The 10633-nt window shown below is 31.2% G+C and overlaps 1 protein-coding gene across 1 annotated transcript; it reads right to left on the reverse strand.

Moving 5' to 3' along the window:
- Positions 1-4679: 4679 nt before the first annotated feature.
- On the reverse strand, positions 4680-10628 carry LOC21400642 (lysine histidine transporter 1). The gene is made up of 8 exons (XM_024175544.1): positions 10458-10628; positions 7240-7397; positions 6734-7117; positions 5855-6248; positions 5642-5747; positions 5440-5531; positions 5267-5335; positions 4680-5159 (listed from the first exon to the last, which is right to left on the reverse strand). The coding sequence occupies exons 1-8, from the start codon at positions 10509-10511 to the stop codon at positions 5061-5063; spliced, it is 1356 nt and encodes a 451-aa protein (XP_024031312.1). The 5' UTR covers positions 10512-10628; the 3' UTR covers positions 4680-5060.
- Between the last annotated feature and the right edge of the window lie 5 nt (positions 10629-10633).

Below are 10633 nucleotides of genomic sequence, written 5' to 3' on the forward strand. Positions count from 1 at the left end.
CGTCGCAAATAAAAAGATATTTGTGATGACTTGGATTCCCTTTGGCAACAAAAATCCGTGTCATTGGAAATTGCGCGCCTAAACTATTTGCGACAACATTGAACTTATTAGCGACGATATGCTTAATTTATTTAACGGGGATTAATTGCGACGACATATTGTCGCAAATAATGAAATATTTACGATGACATATGCCGTTGCAAATAATGTCATCGCAAATGATCTTTATTGTTGTAATGACAATTTTTTCCACCATACTTGGCCGATAAGCACATTATGTCCACCCCATTCCACACCACATGTATAAACAACCTTTTTCAAGATAAGATAAGATTATTAAATGTCTATTGGTGAATCCTTTTGAGAATTTTAGCATGCGAGTCTAATAAAGAGCTGCTCCAAATATCTTGGAGCACTAACTACTCAACAGCTCAATGCTCGTCTATATACAAAATACAATGTAGATTCCCCATTCACAACGGCTCCTCTCTCTCTCTCTCTCTCTCTCTCTCTCTCTCTCTCTCTCTCTCTCTCTATTTTATTTTTATTTTGAGATTTTATATAAGATAATAAACTGGGCTCTTTTTTATTTTTATTTTTTATGTACTCAAACGTGGGTTTAAGACTTTAGACCCTCAAATTAAAGGTGGTAATCACCATAAGCAAAATTTACCATTTTTCAGATTTTTCTATCCCTAATATTTGTTTTTATTAATTGGTAAATAGGTATTTGTTTTTATTGTTGTAAAAAAAAAGATAAAATCATTTTGGTACCCTATATTATAGCGAAATATGTTCTTGGTACTCTATGTTTTTTATAATATTAAAATGGTAGCTTGACATTTTTAAAAACATCTTCTGGGTACCCTAAAACTAATTTTTAGGATATGTAATATCCAAATTACTCTTCTTATCAATTAAATAAAAAACTATTTTTTTTTTAAAATCTAAAAATATTTTAAAACATTAAAATATTTAAAAGAATGTAACAAAATAAAAAAGTTCATGATTTATTTTCCTAGATTTATTAGTTTTTGATTAATTAAATAAAAGGGTACAAAGGTTATTTTACATCTCAAAAATTAGTTTAAGGGTACCAAAAAGATATTCTTAAAAAAGTTGAGATACCGCTTTAATATTATCAAAAAAATAGGATACTAAGAGTATGTTTTGCTATAACACATGATACCAAAATAATTTTATTCAAAAAAAATTGTTTTATGTGGTGAAGGACGCGCGTCTTTCCTAAGTTATAACAACCAAATAATACAGAAATAGGTTAATTGTATGCATGGGACCATTCAATAAAGAATATGTCGATTCATACTAAACTAATATAGAATTCTCGATTAATTAAACGACTGCAACTAGAAATAAGGTTAAACCCCTTTCTTTTAGTGAGAAAAACTACGTCGTACAACTTGCCAGCTCATAATTTACTCATAGTTAGCGCTTGCAACATGGCACGCATTGAACTGAATAATTAGGCTAATATCCAATAAAATATAAATAACTTTTTCCGAGAATCTTAGGAAACATATATATATATATAAATTAATACTGTTCAATTACAACCATTTCATATATAAGGTTCCTTTTCTTTTTGGTGCTCTGACTTTTATAGTCTGTTATTTAGCTTAATTTGTAATTTACTCGAAAACTCATCTATATTCGCCTCAAGTTTCGTTCAAAACGTGACGCATCTTTGTACCATTGCGTGAAATTATGAACTTGACTGTAAATATCGTGTGAAGTCCAAATTTAGAATTACTTAAAGAGCATCACCACTTAAGGTTAGAATTTTCTAATTTTCCAGTACTGCTCGTCAATATTTTGTTCTTTGACCGCCGAAAACATTCATTGCTTCCTCCTTTAAGTTCTATCTCTCTCTCTCTCTCTCTCTATATAGTGGAATAGTTCAGTGTGTTGTTTTAGGGTCTTGCCTAGTCAATTGCCTGACGCCAGATGATGCCTTGTTGTTAATTAGTAGTTTTTTTTTTTTCTTTTTGAATTTTAAATTTTATGATTGGAAGAGATAAACTAAATTAGGTCTCATTCACTTTGCGGATTTAAATTTTTAATTTGAGTTAAGATGTGACATTTTATGAGAATTTTTAACTGTAGCAAAATAAATTAAATGTGACATTTTTTTATAACTTTTAATTATATAAACTTAAAATTAAAAACTTAAATTGGCAAAATGAATAAGTGGTTAAAGACTATTTGATCAGTTATTCTTTTCTTTCCTTTGTTTCTTGGGTGTTTCGATACAATTCATTCAGCGGCAAAAATGTACTATTGAATATGTTAACGTCAAGAGCACGTAATCTTAATAAAGCTACGTGTTGCCTTAAATTCAATATGTATGCTTAAGGTCGGTCATAACTTCATATATATAACTGAAGTCATAACATACAAGTAATTGTAACTGAACTTCAGATGAGGACTAAAGGCATATCATCAAGTTGTAATAACTTATAATCCGTTGACCAATTCCAAAATTTCATTGGAGATGCTATGAAAAAACACACCATTATACCCCAACAGCAGAAAAATAAACTGAAACAAAATTAAAAAGAAAAGAGATAAGATAAAAATTTAAGTGGTTTAGAAAAAATTTCTACGTCCACAAAAGATGGAGAAAAATTTACTAACAGTTTCAGAATTACACGCTCAATAAATTTTCTCACTTTCTCTCTCTACTCAAAATCCCTTACACCATTGTCTATCTCTCTCTCCTCACTTTTCTCTCTCTTTCTCTCAAAAGGAGGCACTCTTTCTCTACATTTTTCTCTGAGCACACATATAAAATTTTACACAAAATACTTATTTATAAACTCTTAATAAATCATAAAATAACCCTTGACCAAAAATTGAAAATAATAATTTACCAAAAAAAAAAACATAAAATATTAACTTTTTTAAAATCAATTTGAGTCACTTACTTTAACATGAGATAATTTTTTTTTTTTTGTTGTCTAAGCTTTTAGTTAATGTTTCTCTTCACTTTGTAGCATAAAATACGTGAGGCAGAATAAACTAATTGCTTCTAGTTATAAACTACCAGCTAGTTTCTGAGAGAATTCCAAGAAAATAACACAGAAAAAACTACTTCAACTATTATGATGTGATTGCATTATTAGCGGCTAGCTAGACACTTGGGCCCGTCTAAATATTTGAGCGAAATCTGTGACACATATTAAAAAGGAGAAATGGTAGAAAATAAGTTAATATGAAAACCTTAAAAAAATATATAGGTAAATTTTTAGTTATAGAAATTAATAGGTTATAACTTGTCAAGTTATGGTTCATAACTAGATAAGTTATGGACAAACTTGTCAAGTTATGGTTCATAGTCAGACAAGTTATGAACAAAAACCGCGAATAACTTGTCAAGTTATAGTTTATAACCAGACAAGTTATGGACGAAAACAGTAATTTGACATATTTATTAATTTATGTAAACTATTGACCTATTAATTTTGATTCATATCAAGTCTTGACCTATTTTTCTCCGAAAGAAGAAAAAATTTTCACTATATAAAAGCAAAAAAGTCAATGAAGAAAAATTTATTAGAGGCCTGAATCAGCTATCAACTTTATGATCCCATCCCCTGAAATTGAAAATAATTTTATGACCTTTTTTTTAAATAACTAATTTATGACCTAACTAGGATTAATTTAATTGTAGATATTATTATCTATACATTTTTAGCTTTGAAAAGTTTACAAGTGTGCTCTTTTGCTGTGTCCAAATGTATACGGTTCAGGGCTACACCAAAAAGACTTTATTCTTGCAATCTTAGTTCCAATTCTGAATTCCCCTTAATATACCAAATTTGCAATCTTGACCTTTTGCTAGTAATAATCGCTCCTTTCCTTTCGTTGATTTTGAGCTAGCTGTTGATATTCTCTAAACTCTTTTTGGCTGCCAAATTTGATTTCACGACCAATATGACGAGAAACGCTTACTTCTCTTCTTATATGTGTGTATATATATGTGAATGTATCACTTTTGATAAGGCCTATTTATAAGCATCTTGTTCGCATGACTGAAATATAATGCTCAATGTGGAGCACATAATTAAGACTTAATTAAAGCTCTTTTCTCGTGTTCAATCTCTGCTTAGTTTAAAGAGGGCATGTTTTTTTTTCTTTTTTGAATAAGTCAATGGTGGCGAAAAAACAAAAAAGTTGCATTTACACTGACTAGATATATAAATTGGGTACACTTTTTTGCATTTACATTAAACAATTTTTAACGTGCTTAATGAAATTATATATTTTTTAAGGTGCTTAATGAAAGAAAGATAATGTTTAAATTTTGTAATAAGCAATAAAAATAATATAGTGAAGCATCTACAAAATCTTATTAAAGATGTTGTATATTTAAGTTTTAAAGCTTTCTTACAAGAACTTTTTTTTTTAGAAGCCTAATTTTGAGTTTCAAAAAAGAAATGACAAACAAATTCTAAGGGGCCAATAGATTGGTTCAACATTTCAACAACAAGGACTTTTTTATTCCCAAGAATGCGTTCGGGATTACATATTCCACAATCCCTTTTTAGACTCCCTCCTCATCAATTGCCAAATAATATGGGAATTAAATAAATAAAATACTAAAAAGAGAGAACTCAAGAATCATAGGACCGAAAAACTAAATAAATGTGCACAAGCTATTGGAGTAATGAAATAAAAAGCAATTGAAGCAATTTGCTTTTATCAGTTCGAAAGTGAAAGTGTGGATAAGTAAATATAATAATATTTCACACGTGTACCAATATGCCAAAACATACATACAAAAACATAATAAATGGTAAGGGAAGGCCTGGACTAAGCTTCTCTGAGTCTATTGAATTACAAATATTTTCTTTTTGCCTCAGACAATTGGCAACTACATGTTTCACAACAAGTCTACTTCTTCAGTTCTTTGAATGGTCTGTTTGACTTTTGTCAGGCCCATGATTAGCTTGTTGCCATCATTCTTTCTCTCTCTTCCTTCTATGAAATTGGTTGTAGTTGCCTCAAAATTTACAACCCGTTTACTAAGGAGAGATAATTTAAGAGTAAAACTCGTAGGTCTTAGCTTGGATTATGATTTGTCTAAGTCCTCCAATTGGTGACAAAATCATCAAAAGTACACCAAGTACGATGCAAATCTGTAATTAAACGACCAACTTGTGTTAGATTAACCAAAAACAAAAGGTCAAAATCAAATAAAACAATTTTTTTTTATAAAATGAACCATAAAAATATGCAAACTTACCCAGTTGGTACACCAAGATAAGCTGTATTTCCTTGGTTTGTAGATGGCAAGCCACATGATGCAGGGGAGCTGAAGATTGACCGAGTAAGGTATAACTCAAAAATCTTGTATAAGATAAAAATTACAAAAGTCAAATTTATTAATTATTGTTTATGATAGAGGATGTGGCTTACAAAGTATGTTGTTGGGGCAAAAGCAAAACCTCCAAAGAACGCAAGAAGACCACTAAAGAAAGGGAAAGTAATGCCAATAAACATTGTGAAGGCTGCAACAAACAGAATTCTTCATATCAATATACATTCTATTACCTTTTTATAAAAAATAAAATAAAATATAATAAAATTCTTGGCTCATTCATAATCTAAGACTACTTACCAACATATATGTTACGTGTAATAAAACGAAGCATGAAGCTAGGTCTAAAGTGCAACTTCTTCACCAGTACAGTTTCTATCATGTCAAACACCGGCATCGCGTAAATCTGAAAAGCCGTAGAGAAAAGAAAAAGATGAGCAAAAAAAATGATACTAATTAGTAAAGGAAAAAGAAAACAATAGAACATGAAGAATTAATGTGGCATAAAACTACCTGGTAGCTTCCAATAACGTGTATGACAACAAACATATTAGCCATTGCGATTAGCCAGGCGGGTTTCTCTAAAGTGATGAGGATGTTGTCGTCAACGCTATTGCCAAAGATATAATATCCAACGAGTGCAACGGGGAAGTAGCACAAAGCGACGACTATGTAGGCGACGATGACTCCTCTCCACATCGGTCCTTTCGAGGGCTTTTCGGGGGTGGATGGAATAGTTGCTTGGATCTCAAGGACCACATTGTGCCCAGCATAGGCAAAAGCTACGTCTCCAAGTGCGCTAAAGAAGTTGAAGACGGTTCCTGCAGTGGACTTGGATTTGTAGCCATATGCTACATCATCCTTAACACCCTTGTCTATTGAAGCTCCCCAAGCAATGGTAGAGTAACTGCACCGCCGTTTTACATATCAAATCTCTATGCTTAATTTCACCGATTTGAGTTTAAAATTTGAGTTTTGCTACAGTAAAAAGTTCTAAAAAACAGTCACATCTAATTTTTTTACTGCAGTAAAAAGTTCTCACATAAAGTTACATTTCAATTCGAATTAAAAACTCAAATTAGCGAACTAAACGATAGTTTCTTTTAAGGGGGGAAAAAAGTACATGACCCTCTAAATGTGTTGAAGATATAGTACCACAAGACAAAAAAGCTTATGGTTTACTTCTTACAAAAACATGGGATCTTATAAATTAACAAGAATAAGGATCCATATTTTACTCCCTCATTTTCTACCAGATAGACCAGAATATAAATCCCATGTCACATATAAAATTCAAGGCGTGTTAGTTTTAATAATTTTCTAAACTTATATCTCACTATCATAGAATCATAAAATTACAAGTAATTAAAATTAGAAATTAATAAGACTAACCTCAAGGACATAACTGCAGCAGCCAAAGAGACACCAGAGATGGAATTCAAGTTTGGAAGGTGGGAAAGCACAAAGTGAACCGAGGCGAATATCATGATGAAGTAAGTCAGCTTGATTTGTTTGTAGGACGGGCAGACGGTGTCATGGAACTTCTTGAGTGATTTTCCACCGTTGACCATATACACAACGTTCACACCAACTTCAACCACAAGTTGTTGAGGCACAACAATGTAGAGACCAAGCTTTTCTCCAAAAGCATATTGACCAAGTTCGTGATATCTGTCGAAACGTTTCCCCGGAACCATCTCATGCATCTGAACCATTTGCCATAGAGTGTACAGTGTGATGATCCATGACAGGATTAGAATTGCAACCCCAGGACCCCTAAAATTAAAAAGAAAATACAAAATCTTGATATGAATTCATATATAAGTAAGGTTTATTCTATGTAGAACTGATAAAAAAATAAAAAAAAATAAAAAAAAAACACTAAAAATTAGACATACCATCCAAGCTCTGACATGGCGTAGGGAAGACTGAGGACACCGGCTCCGACCATGGCCGTGACATTGTGGAAGGCGGAGTACCACCATTTTGCATTCCTTGAAGATGTGATTGGAAGCCAGTCATCGATTTCCTTCTGCCTCGCAAATTTTTCATCCACCTAAAACATTGATCATTTGTGTTAATTATTTTTTCAACATATTGAACAAAGACATGAGGCTCCAATTGCACGCAGGCATGGATGGAAAGTTCAGAATTTGCAGTCTTATTGATCTCATGTCATATGGTGGTGTAAAACAATTTATCCCTCTATTTAGCACTATTTGAGTCCATATTTGCTATCTTTATTTTCTTGTTTCAATGACTATCCCTCTACTAATTATTTGTCATGTCATCTAAATTTAGTAATACTTAAACAAATCACGATATATCAAAATTTAATTAGAGGGACAGTCACGGAAACATGAATTTAGGAAAGCAGATCTCGTTTCCCATTTTAATATTCTATTGTGATTGAAAATTAGGGTATCAGAGCCATATATTGGTAGATTTGAAATAATAATAATAATAATAATAATAAAGAGTATCTGCATGATACCACCACTCATAATTACTAGACCTCATATACATATAAAAAGAAAATACTTAAGACATGTCATCAGTTACGTTTAACACCACAAGTAAAACTCCAGTTGTAAAATCCGCGTTATAGGTTCACCTTCTCTTAGATCTCGTTCATTTCACTGATTGGAGTTTAGAATTTGAGTTTTATTACGGTAAAAAACTCTCAGAAACAGTCACATCTAACTTTTTTACTACAGTAAAAAGTACTAACATAAAATCACATATTAACTAAAATTAAAAACTAGAATCAGCAAACTAAACAGACCTTAGCTTCTAATGGCACCCCGTATTATTGTTTGTATATACAACTATATTATCACTTGTGAGTATAGTCTCGGAATTACTAATAGCAATAGCATTATTATGAAATTTTGGTGTTTGGTAGCAAAGTATATGAGGAAGTTAGAACACAGCCTGTGCTTTTATCAAATGTTAACTTGTGAGTTGTCAAATTGTCTACTGATTTTTTGTTTTTTCAAAAGTATGTGAGATTCGTAGCCCGGAATACGAGAAACCCAATTATCAAATTGTCAAACTTGTGATGAGTTGTCAATATTCAATAGTTATATATATGCACAACTTGGAATAACGTGGGACCCACGTTGATGGAGCAATTCCAAATGGAGCTACCATGCCAGAAGACGCGTAGCAAAAGACACCAACAACATTTTTTTCTACACGCAAATCTTGCTCGTCCTTATTCAATTGTTTGATGTTCATTGGTTCAAATAAAAAAAATCCCTTCCTAATTAACATAAACGAAAAGGAAAATAACCTCCTATCCTTAATCCTACAACTTAAAAATTAGCAATATCCTAGAATTCTTAACTGCAAATGTCATAATAAACAATTGTGTAAGAATTTTTTTTTCTCTCTCGCGAATATAAGAAGATGTGTTATTGTGTCGTTTATTTAGAAGATCAACGTCTTCTAGCTAAAACAAGTTGGCAATGTGTATCTTAAAATTCGTTGTAGATTTTTTATCAAAAAAAAAATATAGTAGATTCTATGGTCTCATTTATTTCACCAATTCGAGTTTTATTACAATAAAAAATTCTCAGAAATAGTACATCTAATTTTTTACTGCAGTAAAAAATTCTCACATAAAATTACATCTCAACTTAAATTAAAAATTTAAATCAATGAAATAAACATATATGCCTTTGTTTCCAAAAAAAAAAAAAAACAGGTCTAGGCACGTTAATCGGTAACTAGAAAAAGAAAACAAAGATATACCAGCTAAGATAAAATAAGAAAAGTTTTTTCTTTTTACAAAAAAAATAAAAAGATTTTTTCTTGAAAAACAAAATAAGGAAGGTTACCGACACATGTGTTCTATTATTATTATTTTTTTTCTTACATCTCTCCAATAATATTATGCACGTATAGCTTCAATAATGACACCGTGTTTAGAGAAAGATTTCTTTAAAAAGTCATGGGAAAGACTTCCGTTCGCAACATTTATTGGATTGGTTGCTTATTTTCTGGACATATAATTAAAGCAAAAAAATAATAATTGTAGTACGATAATATATAATTGGAGATTTTTTTTAAAAAAAAAAGATGAATAATAAAGAAAAATATTGTAACTTGTACACTATTGACGCGAGTCCCCATCCTGTCATGCATCATCTATAAAAAATTCCAGTCAATGTTTGTTTTCTATAATTGATTGTTCTCCCAAAAAGTCCAACTTGAAATAGAAAAATAAGGTACCGTAATAAAAAGATGATTGACTTCACAAGAGGTGGCAACCACGTTACTTTCAGTCAACAATGAGATTTTATTCAATCCAAGAAGCAAAAATAAAAAAAATAAAAGAAATAGTTGGAAAAGAACCCTACATCACTTCATTCCGGTGACTTATGATATATAAACACTTATATATCGTTCTTTATTTATCTCGGTCCTACATCCCTCTATTCCGTTATTTTATTTATTTATTCATTTTTCAATTTAGTCAGTTATTTTACTTATTTATTAAAGAAAAACTATGTTCCTTTTCACCAAACAAAAGAAAACGGCAAAGAAAATCTCTGCCCAATAAAGAAATACTAATTATTCAAGCTCAAGAGGAAAAAAACACACAATAAGATCAAGGATAATTTTTACAGGGCGTAAATCAAGCTCGGTATCAATTATAAAGTCTAGTTATTCATTTATAACATTTTTACGTGTAAATATTAGACTCAAATCTTTATACAGAAGTGTTTATGATATACATTTAAGAAAATCTGTACAAAGCTCAAGGAAAAAAAGAAAGAAAAGAAAAGAAAAGAAAACCTACTGGTGCAATTTCTTTCTCCCTGATAGTGATCTTATCTCTCCCTGTGTGTTAAACAAAACTTGTATATGTGTCCATTTTCTCAATTTCTTTGCTAATTTCTCTTACTTTTTCCCATGTTATATAATTCTGAAACGGGCGAAACTACAACACAAGCAAAAAAATATATGTTTCCAAAACACTCATGCGTGAAAAAACACCAAAAAAAAAAAAACATAAATGAAACGACGATTTTGGCTCCAACATGTTTCGAAAGATTTTTGAATGGTTTTATAAGGAGAGAGAGAGAGAGAGAGAAAGAGAGAGACTAACATCTGTCCGGGCATTAATGTTCTGACCGTTCTGATCATAAGCTTGAGTTCCCATGGTTGGCTTCTGTATATATTTCTGGGACTTTCAGAGAATTGGTCACAGACCCACACAGAAGAAGAGATGTTTGAAAAACAAACTTATTAGATATATGGGACTTTCGCAGCATGCGCAAGAGT

Source organism: Morus notabilis, unplaced genomic scaffold (genome assembly GCF_000414095.1).
Source record: "Morus notabilis unplaced genomic scaffold, ASM41409v2 Scaffold168, whole genome shotgun sequence".
Classification (NCBI taxonomy): Eukaryota; Viridiplantae; Streptophyta; class Magnoliopsida; order Rosales; family Moraceae; genus Morus; species Morus notabilis.

Excerpts from the sequence above, each read along its gene's own strand:
- LOC21400642 (XM_024175544.1), bottom strand. The coding sequence starts at position 10,511 with ATGGGAACTCAAGCTTATGATCAGAACGGTCAGAACATTAATGCCCGG. Across the intron at positions 5,748-5,854 it reads ACGTTATTGGAAGCTACCAG|ATTTACGCGATGCCGGTGTT; the intron begins GTAGTTTTATGC and ends ACGGCTTTTCAG. Across the intron at positions 5,532-5,641 it reads TACACGTAACATATATGTTG|CCTTCACAATGTTTATTGGC; the intron begins GTAAGTAGTCTT and ends TGTTTGTTGCAG.